The sequence below is a fragment of the Toxotes jaculatrix genome, chromosome 7 (assembly GCF_017976425.1).
Source record: "Toxotes jaculatrix isolate fToxJac2 chromosome 7, fToxJac2.pri, whole genome shotgun sequence".
Taxonomy (NCBI): Eukaryota; Metazoa; Chordata; class Actinopteri; family Toxotidae; genus Toxotes; species Toxotes jaculatrix.
The window spans coordinates 7,163,803-7,185,572 of record NC_054400.1 but is presented as its reverse complement, the minus strand read 5'-3'; the positions used below and the strand labels follow the sequence as shown (position 1 = coordinate 7,185,572).

General features: G+C 40.0%; 1 protein-coding gene across 3 annotated transcripts in view; it reads left to right on the top strand.

Annotated features, from left to right (window-relative positions):
- The first annotated feature begins 2,127 nt into the window (after positions 1-2,127).
- The window catches only part of LOC121184530 (transducin-like enhancer protein 4), a 36,198-nt gene continuing 16,555 nt past the window's right edge, over positions 2,128-21,770 (top strand). Inside the window, exons 1-8 of one of the 3 annotated variants that reach the window (XM_041042260.1) lie at positions 2,128-2,640; positions 2,980-3,065; positions 5,114-5,177; positions 5,316-5,360; positions 14,713-14,775; positions 17,708-17,782; positions 19,448-19,649; positions 21,471-21,487. In XM_041042260.1, the coding sequence (XP_040898194.1) occupies positions 2,596-2,640; positions 2,980-3,065; positions 5,114-5,177; positions 5,316-5,360; positions 14,713-14,775; positions 17,708-17,782; positions 19,448-19,649; positions 21,471-21,487 (597 nt within the window). In that variant the 5' untranslated portion in view covers positions 2,128-2,595. Of the gene's footprint in view, positions 2,641-2,967; positions 3,066-5,113; positions 5,178-5,315; positions 5,361-14,712; positions 14,776-17,707; positions 17,783-19,447; positions 19,650-21,470; positions 21,488-21,770 lie in introns of all 3 variants that reach the window. The other 2 variants (XM_041042259.1, XM_041042258.1) reach the window with 2 other exon arrangements.

Here is a 21,770-nt window from a genome sequence, read left to right as displayed (position 1 = left end):
ATTATGTAACATCAGCAAACACTTTTTACTAATAGAGCTGCAAAGTGGGCAGAGCTGTTTCTGCTGCTCGTGGTTATGAAGTAAAAGTTCCATTAATTTAATAGATAATGTATATAAAGATGGACGATGCGTCTCCACTTCCTCCCACAGTATAAAAATGAAGCCAAAAAACCTGGGACGCAGGCTCTGCTGTCTTGTGCTGGTGACATCATTTGGAGGCCGAGTCTGCGCAGCAGCGATCAGGGGGTGGAGCCGTGGTACTTGAACTCCTAAAATGACAGGAACCAACCTGGGAAAAATGTATTTGACATGTATTTTTTAGTTTGTCCCACCTGCTAAGATGGAGGGGTCATGGTTCATGACCTATACTGTAGCTTGCCACCAGGGGGCTATCAAGATGTTTTGGCTTCACTTTTGGGGAGTGGTCATGTCCATTCCATCTTAATAAACAGCCATTGTATGTGACCCACAGCTGGAGCAGTTCTATGGTTCAATAATCAGTCTGAACGATTAATAACTAGGTTACCAAGTAACTACTTTGATTAAAAAGTACAAGCTATAAATGGTTAAAGCACAGTTCGATAAAAATTTGGCTGAGAAGTTAACTGTGACTCTCAATGTGCATTTTGGCAAGAAATGACAAGCGAGAGCCAAAGACGACAGTGTTTAGAAAACTGAAAAGAGAATTTGCCAGTCAGAGACGTGATTTGCATCTGGTGTCTTTTCCTCAGCAACTCCTGGGTATTGCAGTATTTAGACCCATCCATCACACCAAAATGAGGAAGCCAAAACATGATTTCTCATTAACAAAGCTGAAATCGTTAAAGGAAAAAGGTGGCCATAACATCAACCTGCAGGGTTGTTACATTATCCGGGACCATCCCCTGACAAAGTTAAAATGGGAATAGAAAATGGGGAACCATCACTTCTGAAACCAGCGATTCCTCCCAATTTGCAACTCTAGAACTCCAGAACCATAACAGTATAAGTGCAGCCTTAACAGGTGCAACAAAACAGCAGACTGATGGAGATGGACAGTTTGTACAGACATGAAACACCAGGACCCTGAAACTGAAGCAGCTAAATGGAATTCAGCCATTGTTAATGTTACTGTTTACATCTGTGCTTTTGCTGCTGTGATACGTCAAAATGGTTTCAGAGAAAAACACCTAAAACATAAAATCACAAAAGGTGGCTGATGAGTCATAATAGACTATATAGCAATTGGTAGCATTTATGAGAGCTCTGCCGATTAGTACTCTACTGTATTTTCTAGAATATTTGTACCCAAAGTGCAGGTGCATCAGTCAAGAAAAAAAGAGAGAAAAGTTGTTTATATCTAAGGAAACGCTAGAAAACCATGTAAACACTTTCCAACATCTGTTGGATTCATCACTGAACCAGGATAAAGGGAACTGACAGAGATCTATTTCACATGCAACCTAATTAACCCCGCCTTTGTAGCAGTAACAATAATTTAAATTGAATTTAATTAGGTGTTTGCATTATTTTGTCATCCCCCTATGTGATCTACATCCCATACAAGCAGGCTGAGGTACGTGGGGGAGCTGACTGAGAGTTCAATTGCAGGGTTGTAAGTGGACTTGATAGCAGGTTGTTGTAATAGGCGATTCAATTAAAAAAACAGGAAAAACGCGAGACACCAAGGGGCCATATGTTCGCCTCTGCCTGGAAGTCTCTATAAAAAAAACACATAAGTCAACAGATAGTTTCCAGATTAATCCCTGTGACATCTTTCAGTACCAGACCGAGCCCCCACGTGGGGAGCCTGCATAAATCGCACCCTGCTGGAGGTGATTGGATAACATATCGATGATTGGCAGGAGGGTGGAGCGCAGTATGTGCCCGTTTCTGTCGGTATTGGCTGTCGTTAATGGCCGCTCCTCCTTCAGACCACACACCATTGGCTTTGGGGACTTCGCGGAGGAGCCGGGAAGTTGTAGTTCTTTACAGCGGACGCACATCTGTAGTGCTTATTATCGACTAATATGAATTAAACTACACGTCCCGACGTCACGGTACGGGCTCTTGTAATTGTTGTGAATATGTAATTGCGCTCGCACGACTGGTTGCTTCTAAATTTGGCTTCGCAGGGGCAGGCTTCTACAGTCGGCGAGGTGGTCGCTCCTCCGGTGCTGTGTGAGGATGTCAACATTAACGGAAGCTGTAGGAAATTAACCGATAAATGCGTGACGACGAGACGCCGTGGAGAAGCTCAGGCGCAGACAACCGGGGTCATGATGTGCCAGAAGTCGATGCTTTGTAGGGAAATTTAGAGAAAATAGAGGATTCGTTGTTAGTTCAGGGGGAGAATTTAAAGCTTTGTGCGCATAGAAAAACGCGCTGGAGATTTTGGAGAAGACTAAGGCAACTCCTGGTTTGATCATCACACTGAATGGACTTTTGAAATACTGTCTTTGACCAACCACAGGTCCGAGGATGTTTTCGTTCTTCACGGAACCTGCACATAGCCCGCAAACCGACCACTGACTGACCTTTTACGCACGGGGAAAGATCCGTGCTCACGCATTTTGTTTTCGTGTTTATGTGGATGAACTTTGCCATACATTTTTAATGATTCGAGATCTGAGCAAGATGTACCCCCCGGCACGGCATCCGGTAAGTAGAGAGCAGTAGCAGCCAAGGCAGTATGTCAAAACAGCGCAGATTAACAGCCGCGCGCCTGATGCGTAATCAGTTTAGATCAAGTTTCCGTGCCACTGCGCGCTCGCACGGACAATTGCGCTCATTGTTACACTGCTGCAGCTGCATGTGCGTGTGTCTGTGAGTGTGCGTGGGTTAACGTGTAAGGAGACTGAGTGGCCATCCGTATCACAGAGGCCTATTGTCATCTACTGTCTTGCCTCTGTGTGTGTGTCATGACACTGAACTTTGGTGGCTCAGTTTTTCCTCTCTTCCCGCACATGCTGTTTGGTTTGGGTTGAGGTCCCCCACCAGCCGGGGCAGCCGTTCAAGTTCACTGTTACCGAGTCCTGCGACCGGATCAAGGAGGAGTTCCAGTTCCTGCAAGCCCAATATCACAGGTGAGAGTATGGATGGAACATGACATTAATGCCGCATGGAAACATTTTTATCATCGGCCATATCTTTACAAAATGTTAATGAAACGTTACGCATTGGGTTTAAGAGTGATTGTAAATCTGATCTGTGTTTTGTTCTGGGTCCTTAGAGTTGCAGCCATCAGTCGCTTAATCGATTAGTTGATCAACAGAAAATTTATCAGGCGCAAATGGGCAACTTAAAGTGGTTCCAGATTCTTCATTGTCAGTATTTTCTGTTTTTCTTTCTTAAAAAAATAAAACAAAATAGATAAAATAATATCATTGGGTTTTGGACTGTTGGTCAGGGAAAGCCAGACATTTTAAATAAGTCATCATGAACTCTTATATAGGTCAAATGATTAATTGGGAAGATAATCAGTAGAATAATCAATAGTAAAAATCACTGCCAGTTGGCCTTAGCCCATAGCTGAAACCCCCAGCTTAGGTTAGAGGGAGGTTAATGTCTGTGATGTTGACCTGCCTTGCACTAGTCATGTATGAGTCATACATTATGACCAAAATATCAGGGAAACGCATGATGCAATGCCATGAAATACAAGACAGAAAGTGATTTATGTTAAGGATTTGATTGAGACATAAAGCATGCTCAGTGTCAAGTAAATATCCATCTGGAGATCCCATGAAATTATTCTCTTTAGTTCCTGCGGATAGAGCTAACACTCCTGTAGTCCACGTTTGTCTCTGGTCCATCTCCCACTGGTGACTAACCACAGGTAAACCTCATCAACCTTGGTATGCACGCCTCTCTCTGCAAGTGCAAGTGGTGTGAAATACTTTTTTACCCGACATGATGAAGTGTGAAATACATAGCTCGGGGAAAAACCATAAGCACGATACCAATGCATAATAATCGCTCAGCTCTGGCCACCTTGTAATTATTGCCCAATCACTTGGTGAGATGAACCAGTGGTCCAGTTCTTTGGCCAATCCTGGGGTTGAACGAGCTGAACCAAGGATAGTGTCTGCTGCATGTGTATGATCAAACTGCTGCATACCAGTGAAACCCTAACAGCAGGGAGACACTGATTTGAGCAAAAAGGGAGTGAGGGTGGGCCAGGTATACACACTGAATATACATCACTTTCTTTGAAGGCCTCCTGTTTTTATGGATGTCTGGCTTTATTTAGAAGAATGTAAAATGTCTTCTGAAAAGTAGAAACATGTCTAAAATATTGCTGATTTGCCTTTTCACTGAGAAAAATTCAAGTTTATGAGCTGATTAAGCCAATTGGACACTCTCAAAAATGCACTGACATCCATCTTATTTAAAAACAATACTTAAGAGATTCAAAGTGTTTATCCAAACTGATAACCCATAACCCATAATTGACTCTGTCCTTCAAATCTCTCCATTTGTTTGTATTTGGTATGTCGGTATCCTAACTTTACCTGCACCAATTTAATAACAATATGCACCTGAGGATTTTCTCATGAATAGATGTGCAGAAGCTTTCTGTTTATCACAGCTACCCAGAAACAAACAACATCTGAAAGAGTTTGTAAGCTTTTGTGTAACCACAGTTGTAAAATGGATCCTCATTATATGGTTGCTTTTTTGTTGATGGTGCAGTTTGGGGCTTCCACTCACACTGTAAGAATATATGATGAGGTTTGTGTGGTCGTCTATTGATCCATTAATTACTGCACTGTACCTCCTGAGTGTCTGTGTCTGCAGGGGAAACTGGTGCGATCCAAGCAACACTATTTTTTTCTTTCTTTCTTTGTTGCACTCAAATTTAGAAATGCAAATTTAAAGTGACAGGATGTAGTCACTTAGAGGGCTCACTGTTCTACAAGTGACATCTCCATTTTAATTTTTTCAGTTCTATTTTGCAAATTTGTTTCATGAGATGAAACATCAAAACATGTAAGAAACCTTGCAGAGTATCATAATTTATTTAGTTTATTTAGTCATAAATGATTTTTTTTCTCCTTTAAAATGTGTTTGAAGATTTCCCTGGGTTTGATCATGAGATACACTAACATAACATTTTCCTTCTGCCTCACAGTCTGAAATTGGAGTGTGAGAAACTGGCCAGTGAGAAAACTGAGATGCAAAGACACTATGTCATGGTGAGTTTCATTGACTGCCTCTGTGCATGTGTGTGTGTGTGTGTGTGTGCATGATTGCATTTTTATTTTCGGTGCGTGCAAAAAGAGGAACAGAGAGAACACTTTGTTTGACCTTACTTTGATCTTTGTTTTTTACAGTACTACGAAATGTCATACGGGCTCAACATCGAGATGCACAAGCAGGTAGGAAATGTTTTTTCAGTGTCAAGAGGAAGTAAAACTGATTCCACACTTAGCTAGGTGTCAAAGGAATGCAGATGGTAAATAAGATTAACATGCGGTTTTGGTTTTAAATTTTAATTTTGAAAGCCTGTAGTTGCTGCAGGCCAAACTGATGTCAGTTTCAAATATCCCACCATGTTTTTCAAGGTCACACATTTTATACAAACTGATGTTCGTAGTTTTTACATATGTTTTAATAGGTTTTTACCACCGTTATAATGAACCCTTCTTGAGGTCTCTATTATCAGTGTATGTATACATTGATAATAATTTCAGTATTTGATATTTTCATACAAAATTGAGTATTGGAAGATTCTGGAAATACCTTCAGACCAGCTTTGAGTTTTGTTAAACAGCCTTCTGCTTTCTTTTCTTTTCTTTTTTTTTTTGTTTTTTTGTTTTTGGTTTGTTTTTCAATTGCTGGGTAATTATTTTTTAGGAAAATCAGATACTTAGCCGTGACTTCACTGTAATGATACAGCATTATTGTTAAGGGAGAAACAGCCCAGAATGTATGTTAAAGATGATATATTTCATAATGGAAATCAGATTTATTTATTTATGGGGTAAAAAAAAGAGCAGCGCTTAAGAATTTCTCCCATTTCTCGTTTGTTCTATTTTTGCACGTTTTGTTGCCTTGTGAGGTTGAGCAGTAATTTCACATGTGAATAATAATTTCATCAGTTTAATTGAAAGAGAAAATGGGCTGAAAAATGACTTGAGTGAACGAGGATTTGGCCTTTAACGAGCCTTTACATTACTGCTGCCTTTTTTAAACACGGAGGGTCATTAGCATAAATGTCTGTGTTAACCACACATCAGCTGCCAGACTAAATGGGCCACAGCTAACCAGCTACACATTCATTTCCAGAGAAATGGTGTGTGTAGTGTGTGTGTGGGTGTGTGTGTGCCTGTAAGTATGAGAGGATGTGATAAATGCTTGGCCTTTGTCTTGCTGTGTGTATGTTGTGTTTGTGTGTATCTATACTGCGTGTTTACTTTGCTTTGTGTGTGTATGAGTGTGTTGTGGGGTGTCTGTATAACAGCCTGTATGTAGACTGTACATGTTTACTTGCTCTCTCTCTCTGTGTGTGTGTGTGTGTGTGTGTGTGTGTGTGTGTTTGTCTGGTGTACACAGACTGTAGTTGTTTATTTAGTTTTGTGTGTGCTATTTGTGTGTGTATGTGCTCATATATTTTAGATGTTTACTAGGAGGTGTGTATTGGTCTTTGTGTTTGTTTCTGTTGTGTGTGTGTGTGTCTGTGTGTGTTTTTTGTGCACACACACGCAGCTTTTTACTGGCACACTAATCAGACTTGTCTGATGAAATATGGGGTGTCTACTATAAATCCTGCTGTCTGCTACTGTTTGTGTGTGTGTGTGTGTGTGTGTGTGTGTGTGTGTGTGTGTGTGTGTGTGTTTATTGAGGAAAAGGGAGGAGAAATAAGAGATAAAATGTGGACGCGGGCTCTGTGTGGTGCCCAATGATTTTTGTTAGGAAACAGTTTTGGAGAGTGAATCCCTAATTTCTGCCAGCTGTCTATGTGCTCTTGTTTTCTGTGTATCTGTGTCTATGTGTGTGTGTCAGTCTTGGAAGCAAATGATTTCGATGTGCAGGCTGTGTTTGTGCACTCTTGTGCCAGCGTGCACGGGCCTTAATGTGTGTTTTCTATCCACAGCATTCAATATGATGACACAACGTGTGTGGCTTGTTGAGTGGATGCCGAGATTGAAGAGTGGGGGGGCGGGTGTGGAGGGGGTGTAGGTGATGTTGTCGGGTGGGGTGGGGGGGTGGTTGAGCTACAGTCCCATTAAGGCTGTCGGCCACCGCTACCAAGCGAATTGCTAATATTGCTTGTTTAGCATTTTCTGAGGGTAATAGGCCCATTGATTTTTGGCTCTGCTCTCTGTTTTATTTACACAGAAGGGCTCTGGTGCCAAGGGAGTGAAATGTACCAACGCTCGTTAAAGAGAAATTGACTCGTAGACGGAGGAGAGGACGGGTGGGGAGGCGGGAGGTCGGGGAGGGGTGAGGAGGGATAAAAAGGGAGGAGGGTACAAGGGGTGTAGAGCATGGGACTGAGCTGCGAGAGGACAGCTAATCAATTGCAAATTAGCGAAACAGAGAGGAATAAAGCAAGTGAAGGATAGGGAGAAAAAGGGAAGGAGGAGGGAGGAGAAAGTGGTGAAAGAAGGAAGTAATAAGACATTTTGGTACTGAAGATTGGCAGTGTTTGTGATGAGATCTGACAACTCATTTTACTGCAGCAAATAAGGAGCCATTTGTTTCATTTGGTGGATTTTGGTCACCTAATGTTGCATTTAGAACAAAATTAAAATAGAGATTTTAAACAATGTTCTTGTAATTATTTCCTCATATGATATGAAAATGGTGGCAGGCTGGGTAAAAAGTGGCCGTCTATTACATTCATATATATTAAGATTAATTTGAGTGGTCCTGAGAAGACATTTTAGAAAATATGCTTATTCTCTTCCTTGCTGAGAGGGAGAAAATTGATACTGCTCCCGAATTTGTTTGGTAAATATAACGTTACAGCAACTGGTTAGCTTACCATAGTATTAAGACTGGAAACGGGGAAACTGGCTTCTTCTATAGGTAACAGAAACTGCCTGCCAGTAACTCTGATGCTCACTGATTAACAGTTTGCATCTTGTCCTGTTCAGCTATTAAGCCATACAAAAACTGACGTGTAAAAAGGACAAGTTGGGGTTTTGCGTGATGTTATGCACCAGACAAGCTATTAGCTGGGTGCAGTTACTTCCTGGAAACGCTGCTGATTTCCTTTCCCAGCTGTTAATATAACATTGGCTTTTCTTATCCTAAATGATTGTGTGAGTCTATAGTAATTTCTGAAAATTATTCAGAGAATAATTTTTATTTTATTCAGAGAATAATTTTAAAAAGAATTTGTGCCGGGGGCCTGTTTCACGAAATTGCGAATTTTGAGAAAAGTTGCATCTTATTAACCTCCATTAATCTTTACATTTAGCACTCATTTTGCTTGAGCTTGAGCTGTTTGTAGTCTTTATAGCCCCCTTTGTTTTTCCTCCCTGTCTCTCCTTACCTATCTAGCTGTCTCTTTCACACACCCACACACACATACAGTCACAAGGGAATACAGCCTTTATATGGCGGGGTCCATTAGGTGTATTAGCTGGTGGTGAAAAGTGGTGCTGATGTGGTGCTTACAAAGCTCCACAGGGGAGATGGACATTTGATCTTCTATCTGACCCAATCTGACTCCAGGGCTCCTGCCTGATCTAATTTCTTTGTTGTTAGGAGTTGAAGTGGGAGTATTTGAACTGTTTTTCCATTCTTTTGGGCAACATCTTTAGTGATAAGTGGTTTTAGCTGGGGTGTTTTTGCTGCACAAGCTCACACATGCTGTTATCTCAGAGAGATCATTGTAGTGCAACAAGCTAAAAGATCACAGGTAGGTTTTCTCAGGAGAATAATGAAAGCATATTCAATGGTAAATTCTGCATTAGCCTTTTCCTGGTCTGTTCGCAGGCAGTTCGCACCATTTATTGCATGTTGTTGATCTGATCACAAGGGGTAAACCATAAAATGGGAGGTCTGATGTTCTACATGCTCTCACTAACCTGGTGCTGCTGCTCACTGATTTCTCTCTTCTTTTTTTTTTTTTAACTTGAGGAACATTTCTCTACTCACTCACATACAAGGTCAAAGATAAATTCTTGCACATGATATTACCTCAGAGGTTTCTGAGCTTTATGTGACCACAGAGTCCTCTAATCTAGCAATAAACTCCATGGATCGACCTGGTTTGAGTCCTAACCTTAGAAGACTCTCTGGCCAGTCGTTTCTTATTATTTACACACTGTCAAGACGGTGACAGGTCCAGGTCAAAGTTAAAGCCTGTTCTCTGCAGAATCAAACTCTCCAGGTTTACACAAACCACAGGACACTTTTGGAGGAAAAACAGAGCCCTGCTTTTTTGCTTTGGTGTCTGCAGTGTGAACAGACATGTTTGCCAAAGAGGCTGACATCCTTGCACTCTGACCGACAGTCACGACTGTTTGCCATTGATGTAAAATGTCACCTGAAATTGGTTGTGTTGCCTCGTGGAAAAGCATCTCCATTTCCTTTTCTGCTCCAGCGCTTTTGTTCCTACCTCTGTGCCAACATCTCAGGGTCAGCTCTTCAAAACGAATTGATTGGAGGTTCAGGTTGTAGAGTTGTTTGTGGAGCATCTGCATCTTTATGGCTGATCTAGTGTAGTAGTATCTATGTATGTATGTTGTACATACGTGTCAACATTTACATCTACGTGTGATAGGTGGTATGTATGACTTTAAGTATAGTTTAAATATACTATATACATAAATTTGACAGGTGAATCTAACAATCGAATCAATTCACATGAATGTTTTCATTTGAACTGCTGTTTCACTTGTGTAGTGACAACTCTAAGTTCTGATTGTGAATTAAATCTGGTGGTGAGTTGTGATAATAAATGTGAGCCTTTTACTGAAAATGATTATGGACCAAAAGTAGTTCTATGCCTCTGACCTCATTTTTTTTTCAAATTTTTTTCCCCTCTTTTCTTGACTCTTTCACTATTATTGACAGATCACGTCAGGGGTGAGGCCATTAATACACTTAAATATTTGGAGCTGGGGTGCCCTGCTGCCCTAGTGCCTCAAGGCTCTAACTATATAAATGCAATGTCCACAGTTTGGCCTTACCAAAGACCTTTGGGACATGTCACTCCCCATTCCTCTCTCTCCACATTTTCTGTCAACTCTCTACCTTCTACTTTCTAAAAGAGGCATAAAATACTTCAAAATCAGTGATGATAGTTACGGTGTGTGCTCTAACAAGTCCTCCTAATTAAACACTAACAAAAAAACCCATCAAACGTCCTCTAGAACAATACATGGACGTGTTTTCTGATCTGACGCTCCTATTTGCAGGATGACATTCTTTGTCTGTGCTTTCCAAAACTGTTTCGGAAAAATAAATATGTTTCATGATATGACGCTGTGGTTAAAGTTTGGTTGGGTTTAGTCACAAAATCAACTTGGTTAGGTTTAGGGAAACATTACGGTTTGAGATTGTCATGGTTAAACATGGTTGCGGTTAGGAAGCAGTCGTGACAATCGTTGACTGTCAGTTTGAAGCGGTAAAAGAACAGCAGTCTCTGATGGTGAAGTTAGATGTTTTGTTGACCAGTCCATGTACATTAAAACTTTAGGAGCCTGATAGGTGATGATGTTCTAATTGTGGTGGTGCCTGGCAGCCCACAACAACTCATATAGCATGATCCTCACCACTGTAGGTGTCATACCATCATTGCATTGTCTCCTTGAAAATCAGTTTCTTTATTCCAGACCAGGGGAAGAAGTAATTCACTTCTTCAACTGCAGGGTTGATGTTAGCCTTATGGAGGATTGCCAGCTGATGCCCCTGTTGTAAAATACTGAGCATGGCCTCCTTTTCCCTTAAGACCTCACACTAAGGTGCTGTTTAGCAAGGCACTCAAACTGCAACCAACTGCTTCAGTGGAGTTTCTCAGAGGCTAAAATGTACTGGTCAGCTCCCCGGTGAGCATGAATGTGAAGCAGAACCGAGCTGAAAAAGGGCATGTGTGCACTGCAAGTCTTCCATGGATAAATGTTAAATATAAAATGAAAATGTCAGTGTTTTAGCTTGTGTGTGCAGCTGCAGCTCTGAGGTAATCACAGGTAGGCTGAACTGTAACCCTCCCTCGAGTTCCCCATCTCCCCAACACTAAATGGCTCCCTTACTCTACTGATAGTTGGTGCTTAGACCTCATTCTGTGTCTTACAAAACTCTCAACATTCATGGCCTCTAAAGTCTTGTCTTAAAAAACTCAGCACTGGAAAGAAACATCAGAAAAACTAAGAGCCCTCGGATGTCAAAAATGTCTTAGGGTATTTCCTGACTTAGTATTATAGTTTGTGCAGCAGTATGTGAAAAATCAAGCTTGAACACTGAATGAATGAATGTAGTCAGTGGAACCTTTTGAGTACATTACCTCTAAAGTCTGTGGGATTGACTGAAAATGTCTGAAGAGTGAATAAGACTTTGTTTGTAATAGTGCTTATGTCCTTTTGTTTGGTTTTCCGTTATATGTATTTTCTGGCTGAGCGCATTTTTGGAGAACTTGGCTACCTTTTCTAGTTACACCAGTATTTTGTGTCATTTTCTCCAAACCTACAAACTGTATTCAGTGCAAACCCAATAAACATATTATTGCTTCCAGTTCTTAAAAGCCGAGGGCACTTTGAAATGTTTTATTGAAAATCAAGTGTCTTGAGCTGAAATGACTAGTTGGTTAATCGGTTAGTTGATTGACAGGAAATTAATCAGCGGGTATTATGATAATTGATTATTGGCTTTAGTTAAATTTCAAGCCAAGGGGCCAAATGGTGAATGGCTCCAGCCACTTCAGTGTGAGGATTTTGCTTTGTTCCTTTGTGTTATGTGACAATGACCTGATGTGGGTTTTAGACTGTTGGTCACACAAAACAAAAATGGTAATTAAAAAAATGCATAAAATTATTTATTGCTACCCTAATGTTCATCAGTGTCACACAAATGAAAAGACTGTGTTATGTAGTTGTACGCATATAGTCCTACAAATAAAGGAGGTGATGTTCATCCCTGTGCGCCTGTTGGTATGTGTTTCTGTGCTAGTCTGTGTCTTTTGCTTGTGTTTGTGTTTGGATTTGAGTTGCACTACTAGCACTCCCTTTGGGACAGCGGATCAGGCAATTTCCTGTTTAAAAAAAAAATTCCTACCTGATGTGGGGAGAGAGAGTGCTGTATAATCTTTAAAAGCCAACCCTTGGGTTCAGTAAAAACATCTGATGAATACAGAGAAGGCTGTGGAGGTGTGTATCTGCTTGTGTCTGTGTGCACATGGTTGTGTTTGAGTGTGATTCTGCCGCAGTGTTGCTTGTGCTTCTGTCTGAGGGGTTTGTATCAGTGGGTTTGCTCTCATGGCCTCTGGGGCCTTCTGTTACCACTGATACCAGAGCAAAGTTCACCTCTGTCAAGGTTACATAAACGAAACAAGTTCCTGACAAGGTTAGAGATGTGGCTTCTTCTGCATTTGTGGTGGACTTAGAGGAATTAACTCAGTTCATGATTGTGTTTTTTCCAGTTGCCTCTTAATTTAGCTGCTTAAGTTTACAAAAATCTTACATGTGGCTAATGTTTTCCTTCAGCTGTCTAAGTGGACCCATCTCCCTCTCCTCCTTCAAATTCTCAAGTGAGCCAAGTCCTGGGTTTATATTCACAAATCATCCTAGCAGTAAGTGGTGTAGTCACTGGAAGTGGGGTACAGAAGTTCAACCGAAGTTGGCGCTAAATCTTACTGACAAAATTGTCTCTCGCATATCTTTAAAAAGTCACAAATCTTATCATTGAGACAGATTTTATTGAAATGTGGTAACGTTACTTTCACACGCTGCTCAAATGGTCCCATTTCTTGAGCTGGGAAGTTGTTCCTCCAACATTGATGTGTGAAACAACATGGACGCTACAAAGAAGATGTGTTGTATTTTATTACTCAGAGTCTTTAAACAATACATTGATAGCGGTTTCCAGTATTTCCGTGACAGCAAAGAGCAAAGGAAATGGATCAGGTGAGTCATGACGGATGATTAATTGATAGGTCACTCTATGAGGGCAGCAACTAGCGGTTACAACCTAATACCATGCTACACAGTTTGTCTGCTGGTAGCTATTCACTGCTGGCTGTCTTTGCTTGAAACAACCCTATTGTTCTCTGTTTCTGCTTTTCATTGGACAGACACGATAATTTTTATTCTATTATTCTGTCATGAATGGTTTAGACAGCAGGGTACACAGTAAGTCTTTGGCATCTTGAGAGAAATGACTGAATGGCTGAGTGTTGATATCTAAAGTGTTTTCTTCTTTAGCAAATTAACAAAATCACTGTTGATTGCTTTTTATGAGAGTTGTTAAAATTTATCTGATGCAACAGTCGGATGAAAATTGAACAACTCAAAGCATTTTGGAAACTGTCATGGGAATGTGTGGCGTTTATGCTGTGTATTGTGTAGACATCACATAAAGATCAACGACATTGCAAGCAACCAACTGCAAGATTGCAAATCTACCGATGTTATGTTCTACATCAAGAATGCTGATCATGTAGTCTAAGTGAGAGCTACTTGAAAATGAAATATTTAACTATAATGACTAGTAGACAGGGGCATAAAAAGCCTCATCCTCCGGTGTGTGTGTGTTTGTGCAGTATCTCTGTTTGCATTTCTATGAGTAGTTCAGATACAGATTCCAGTCCTGAAGCCTTTTACAGCTCCAAATACAACATAATGACTAGTAATAATTGTAGTGACAACAGCAATAAAGGAGTCTGCACGCTGGCTGTAGCCTACTCTGCTGCAAAGTGGATTTGTATTATTGTCATGGGAAATGTGAAAAGGTTTATGTGTGTTTGTCTGTGGAGGTGTAGTTACTAAAAATGTGTCGATTGGGGGGAATCATCAAAACCTGAAACCTTAATCACTAAAAATTAACCTGTTATTATTTTCATCCACGTGTGAGTGATCTCTATGAAGTTTTTTGTTCACATGATAAATTGCTTGCCGATTGACATGAAAGCATTTCCATTTTTGTTTAAGTGTGGGTAGTTAATGAGAAAAAATAAGAGCATGATTGCAGCACCTCTTTGTCCTCTTCTTTAGTCAGATTTCTTGGCCAATACAACCTGCTTTACAACTAATGTGGGGTTTGTTTTGGTGACATTGGTGCTCATTAATGTGGTGTTCCTACACTGCACTTCCTAGAGATCATCTTTACATCAAACGGTGTGGGTGGTACTCAGATAGCCTTCTTTTCCTGCATTTTTCAACAGATGAAGTTTTAGTTTGTTTGTTTTGCTCTTTCTGTGGCCATTTCTACTCATGTTATCCTCTCAGTTCTTCCCTTGTTAATTACTTAGCTAAACTTCCTGAAATTTAAAATGCACAATTGCCCGTGAGCTAAGGAAAAACACGCCAGATGTTAAGTGTTTCTAAGAGCAAATGCAAAACCTTTCAACAATTGTGTATATGTCAGATTACTACTGTTTAGTATGAACTGGCCCTACAGATATTTATGTGAAAATAATGTAGGTTATTACTTTAGTTTAGCACACATTGAGCTGCATTGATGTGAGCAGTTGTAGGTTGACTGCAGAGGACGACTGTCTTCTCATCTGTTAGTGAATTTGAAGATGAATGTGTTTTCTGCGCCCACCTTTCTGTCTTACAGGCGGAGATCGTCAAACGGCTGAACGCAATCTGCGCCCAAGTCATCCCCTTCCTCTCTCAAGAGGTAAGACTCAAAAATGCCTGTCACTGTGAGTTAAGACGGAGGTGGGTGAGAGAGCGAGAGAGAGAAAGGAAAGAAGACAGATAGGAACCATAGAAGGAGGAGAAGAAGTGTGTGGTGGATTGTGAGGCAAAACAGACAGATATGGACACACACTAGTATGTACACACACACACACACAGATTATCCCGGGCTAATCCTCCCTTCTCGGGATAGGCAGATATGCTCTGAACTTATTAAATGTCTCCCACTAACATATGCAGAAGCCAGTATGTGTGAGAAAATTCTTTTGTGTTTGAGTTTATTTTGTGTGTGTGTGCGCGCGCGCGTGTTTGTTCATCTGAATGCACATTAAAGTGAGTAAACATGTGCACATACAGTAGTAGGTGTGAGAAGTGTGTTTTATACAGTGTGTTTATTATGAAATCTTTAGGTGAGTGTGTGTATGTGTGTGCGTGTGTGTTTAGCTGATAAATCCTTCCTCTGGAGGAGTTGAAAGTGTGTGTGTCTGTTTGTGTGTGTGTGTGTATGGAGGGGTGGGAACAGCAGGAAGGAGTGAGTGTGGACGCCAAAGCTCTCCTCCAGATTAGCCATGGATTAGGAGGGTTTAGGGTGGATTAGGAATAATGGCATTAGACTGTGGTGCTGCTACACAGCCCTGAGGCCCGCAGAGAGGGGAGGCAGGGAGAGGAAGCAGCTTTTACTGCTTTGTTTGGATGCACAGCCTCATTTACTGAGTGTGCATATGAAATGTAACACAATCATATTATTATTGTGCAGCAAATCATGTCGACTGTGTTTGTGAGAGCTCTTTGTTTCATTTTTATTTTTGTCATTTTCAGATGTTTTTTGACAGTAGCATTGTTGTCACCAATAGGGTGATGCGTCAGTCAACCCACTATCTCCAGAAATAATTGCTCAGAAATATTTTACAGATATAAAATTCACAACCATAGAATTATGCATAATACATATAATTGTGCATATGGGTTTGAGCCTTAAACTTTAAAAACTGATAACAGTAACTATCAAAAACCTACTAGTAAATAAAGTTGGAACTGAATCCTGGGTGATTGTGGCTATTTCAAAAAATTTTCTTTTAATGAAGTAATAAAGTTTTGGTATCCAGGTCAAAATTCAGGTTCAGCATAATTTAGCCAGATGGTCATTTCTGTCATGTCTGTTAAATATGAACATTACTAGCCATTTAATAAATCCATCAAATTAGGATCTTCATATATGCGTTTTTCTAAAATATTTTTTAATGATTGCAGGGAGCTTTGGATATTGAAAGTCTTGTTTTCTCTTGCAAGAGTGTAAAAGTGTACTTTACACTTATCTGTGTAAAAGGATGTTAGATGTTATATCTAATTTAATCTCACCTGTTTTCTATATTTTAGTTGAAGTCCTTTGTGCTCATCTTACCCAGCGATTGTAGAAACTGCAGTTTGTGGAAATTCTTTTTGTATCGTCCGTCCCAGGTCTATAATTTTTAGAATTATTGGTAAGAACGGTATAAAAGCTTTTTGCTGATATTCATCAGGCCGATGGAACTTTTTGTGTGTATGTCACGTTCAGGCAGGTTAGACTCTGCAGAGGTGTAGCTGAACTCGATGGTCAGGTTCATTTCCACACCTGATAAGCTCTTTCATCTCTGGCCTACTTTGATGTTTTGCTCTCCTGGATGAATCTTGCTGCTCTCTCTCACTGTCTGGATCTGTCTTTCTCTGTACCCTCTGGATGACTTTGCCCTGTTAGATGTCTGTCTCTCTGGATATCTATCTGTCTATCTGTCAAACATGTCTGTTTCCCTGTGTTGAAGTTTTTGCATATACACCATTTTGGTGTATATATGTATATGATGTATATTGCATAGCATTTATGGTTGCAGCTGTTGTGCCATAAACATGTTAATTGAAAAACTGATGGATGGAAAATGTTTCATTATCCCAAAAATGAAACATCACCTTGAGCACATAGTTTATAATTATATGCATACAGTGATTTACTCTATAAGCTTTCAGGATCTCTTACACACCAGGTTTCTCCATTAATTATTGTAGTAGTTGATATTAGGATGTTTGGCCACTTGTACTACTGTATATCTTGGACTCATTAGCAAACATGAACCGTTCCCTTGAACCTCCACCTGTTTGGTTTTCAAATTCTGCTCCCCAAAGGAGGAATTAACTGGCCTGTGCAAGTTACACTTGATCAACTAGTACACCCTAATTAGCTGCTCATTTTCTCTGTCCGTTGAGCATTAGTGAATGCACCGGTGAGTATCATATTGTGAGGAGGAGCACTTGTTTGACCAAGTAAAGAGCAAATTGCAGTGAGGACTCAGAGGTGCCTCGGGTTCTTGTCTGATGGCATTTTAACTGGGTCTGGTCAGAGCCCTGGATTTTAACAGCGTGGTGGATGTGTTTGTCCTGAAACTAGAGGCTAAAAAAAAAAAAAAAAATCTGGTTCAAAGTACAGTACGATGTGATGGGCCAAACAGCAGTTTGTCAGGTGTGTTAGGCTATGTCAAGTTTCCATGTGCTACTTGGCTAAAACTGCCAGTTAACTGTGATTCATGTTTGCTAGAAAAGAGGAAGACTGATGTGTCTGAATGAAAAATGTATCACTTAAAAACCACAAACAAATGTGAGGTGGTCGGTGATTCACAGGTGTGCAGAGGTTTTTTTGTTTTTTTGTTTTTTTTTTTAAATATACTGCATCACTATCTTTATTTAATTGTATAGGAGGAATACATTTGCAATAATGTTGTTGCTGTTCCTTCTATTTGTCCATAGATTACGTGATCTTCATAACCCCTTTTTAAAATCCAGATGTCCAAATTCAGCAAGTCTTTCTTTTTTTCCAGTCTGAGTTTCAGTTTCAGAATCTCACTCCCTCTGATCGTTTCTGTCTGTGTGTGTGTCTCTCTCAGCACCAGCAGCAGGTGGTGCAGGCGGTGGAGAGGGCCAAGCAGGTCACCATGGCTGAACTCAACGCCATCATAGGAGTGGGTGTATTGCACGCACACACACACACACACACACACACACACACACACACACACACACACACACACACTGAAACAGAAGATGTTGTGAGACAGATCAAGCAGAGATAAATGTTGAAAAAGAGGTACAGGGAGAGTACTAGAAAAAGAGTAATATGAAGAAGAAAGTGTATATAATGATGAAGGACATGCAGTATGTTGCATGCTCTTAAAGAGAAAGACATGAATGGATCAAATGCATCTACAACAACAAAGATGAGTGAGGTTTTTTTGACCTATTTCTGCCTTATACATTCACCAAAGTTTAATAAATTGACCAACATTTTTCAACTTCAGGGAGCTGTTGTCAAGATACAAGGTCGATTTTTAGCTGTAAAGATTTGCAATGAGAGTGAAAAAGAGGTTTTTAAAAACTGGTTCATCACAGCAGAATGTCATTATCAATACAGTAGAATATGTTTTTAATGGTTTTAGTGCCATTTCCAAAAACCAGCCGTTAAATGCTTTGTGTCAAGGGTTTAAAGCTTTTTATTTACATTTACATTTACTCATTTGTCAGACGCTTTCATTCAAAGTTACTTACAAGTGAGAGACAACGCTTGGAGATTTTGAAGTAAGTACTAAGCATTGAATCTATTCAATAAGACAAAGTACAAGGAGATCAGTTATAGACATGAACTGAAAGTGCACAGTAAGTGCTAGTTAGACATGTTAGGGTATTAGAGGTGTTAGGAGAGGAGGTGCTCTCACAAGAGATGAGTCTTCAAGAGATTCTTGAAGATAGCGAATTATGCCCCTGCACTGATAGCATTTGGTAGCTTCTTCCGCCATTGGGAGACCACAAACAAGAACAGCCTGGACTGTGATTATCTTGTTTATTGGGATGACAATGCTAGGTGAAGTTCCTTAGAGAAATGCAGTTCCTGAGAAGGAGCATAAATCTGTGTGATTTACAAAGGCATGGCAGATAGTATCAGCCGAATTTAGCTTATCATCGATATGTGATTATCACTGTACATATCAACCAATAAGTAACAAGAAATTACAGTACAGAAAGTCCAAAGAAACTGCAGGTTTGAGGTCATTTAGAAGCAGTTTTGGCAGTGAAACGTTCATTTTTCAACTGCAATAATGAAATTTAAAGTCAAATTAAAGACGTTTATTGGAAATAGTAATTTATGTTTAGTAAAATAAACAGCTTTGGGCTGATGATACTGTTCTATATATTTTTTAAAACTAATAAAAATGACAAAATTATTAAATGCTCCCACACTCTGTCTTGCTTACTTCTGGTGTATTCATTTATTTTTAATGTTTTGGTCTGCTCAGATCTTCATCAGGAGCACCCTGACAAGTTGAAAATGAATAAATAAACTTGCAGTAAGAAAGTTTGTTTCACTTTTACTCAGGCTGTGCTTTCACCCAGCACATAATCAAATGTCTAGAACTTGTGTACAGAGACTTAGATATTTTAAATTTGAAGAAATTGGTATCAGCCTGTGAAATGCAACACTGTTGAGGCTCTAGATGTTTTGCGTACCATATGGCTAATTTGTTCTTTCTCTCCTCAGTTTTTCATCTTGTCTGCCTCCTCATCCCAGCTACTTGTTTGTCTTCCGCCAAGTCCAAATGTAGCATTAATCTGTGTTTCTGTGTGTGCTTCAGCAGCAGCAGCTCCAGGCTCAGCACCTCTCCCACGGCCACGCCATCCCCGTCCCGCTCACGCCTCACCCAGCTGGCCTCCAGCCCCCCCTGCCACCCGGGGCCGGTACTGCCAGCCTGCTGGCGCTCTCCTCCGCCCTGAGTCACCAGCTGCCGCTCAAAGATGAGAGGAAACACCACGACAACAACAGTGAACACCCGAGAGGTAAGGACTGCTCTTTATTGTACAGTAGGTGTTGATATTTTTGTGCAACTGTTGGCGTCTTCATATCTAAAGTCTTAGCATGCATCACTGTATGTTTATGTGTCAAACAGTCTGCGTGAAGTTTTGTTTTTGTTTGGTTACATACTCCTCCTCCATCTTTATTTAATAGAAGCATTAATTTAAAGAAGATAATACATTTTAACAAAATTGTTGCATTTTATCTTCTATTTTTCATTGTTCAGCAACAGATTATTTATCTAGATAAAGGTTGCAATATAATTTTGTTTTTCTGAGATATTTTAAAATGCAGTAGCAACCCTATATAACTGCCATATTTAATACAAATTTGCAGAAACTGCTGTTTTGTTTCGCTCATAAATGGATGCTAAATATGTTTAATAGAAATAAATACTGAAGCTTTTATCGTTTGTTCAGTTAATGATCCCAAACCAGTTTTACACGTCTAAAATATTCAGTCAAAGTTATGAATTATATCACCACTTGTACTGGCTGATGCTTAATTGTTAGTGCTCTGAATGAACAGCAGTTACAGTGATTAAAAACTGATTTGTCATTATGCCATTTTAATTGGCCTAATAGGGAGCGATACACAACCACCATGATGCCTCTTTCCTCTTGTATACACAGAACCTCTCTAATTCTTCTCAGCACTGACTTTGAGCTCAAGCATTTAATTACCGTACATAGAGACTGTGTGTGTGTGTGTGTGTGTGTGTGATCGAAACAGTCTGTGCCAGCTCTTGATTACTCTGTTGCAGTGTGGCTGTGAGGGTTTTTACAGTGCAGCAGAGTGTTTAACCTTGCCCTGTAGCTGCAGTAAAGCTAACATCTGCTAACCCAGGTAACACTCACCCCGATTAGGAGCGCAATCAATAACAATGTAATTCCATCTCTAGCTGTAGTTCCTGAATATGATCGTACATGCAGGACAAGAAGAGGTTTTTTTGTTATTTATTTTTTAAGATGTTTTAGATGCATTTATTTACTGTAATGTATTCTGTTGCAAATTTGGTAACTTACTTGGCTCCTTAATTTACCAACAGTATTGGACAGCATTGGACAGTATTCCCATTATCCGTGTTGATGAGTTGACTGACCGACAAACAGCTGATCATATGTACATGGCATATCTATTTAGGCTACTAGTCCTGATCTAAACAGGTCTGATAATCTCAGCACGTGGCACATGGCAAAAGTGTAGCTCCTCTATCTGCTAAGAGCTGAGTGTTGTAGCAAATATGACTTAATGCACTAAAACTACCTTTACTTCCTGATTATTAATTTAAAGTTAAAATTATTCATTTATTACTAGTTCTTGATTTACTGCCCTCAGTTTGTGCGACACTTTGGTTAAAAGGGACCTTTTAGTAGAAATAGGACATCAGATGCATCTTTAACTCCACTGATTTAGCATTGTGCTTCTATAACATTATTGTAATTAAAATGGACAGTTAAAAAAAAGGATAAAAACTGATGCAGCAGAGCCAGAGATGTTGTCTCTTTTATTTCTTCTTAATTGTCAAAACCTGGCACCTACTTTACCCACAATGCAACACAACCACCATCAGTTCACTTGGAAATTTAGGTGTAGTAAGGGCTAACATAGCCTTGAGCTGCTCCTAACACTCGTAAATAGACTGTAAATCCACCTTTGCTGGTGGTGTTCTGCGTGTATATGTGTTTCAAAATCTGTCCGATAATTAGTGTGTGTCTTTGTACGCGTTCTTGTGCTTGTTCTTCAGGCAACAAATGCTTTAATCAGTAATTTTGTTTTTTGTCTCTTTCCTGTCACCTTCTCAGACAGAGACTCAGTCAAGGTAAGTCGGTCCTTTATTTCTTCTGTTTGCAAAAAGACATGTTTGGAGCATAGTTTTGTTTCTGCTCACTCAACTTTAGAGCTTCTGTTTGTTTATAACACATGCTGCAATATAAATAAAAACCCAGACAAGTAGTTTGATTAATTGATTTTTCACACATTAGACAGCAGTTGCTTCCCATTCCATCCACATTCCCCACCAGATTTTTAATACACCTGCTGGTGGCTGCAACTAAATATCAAGCACAATCGGCAAAGGGCATGAAGTGAATGAAGTGACAGTG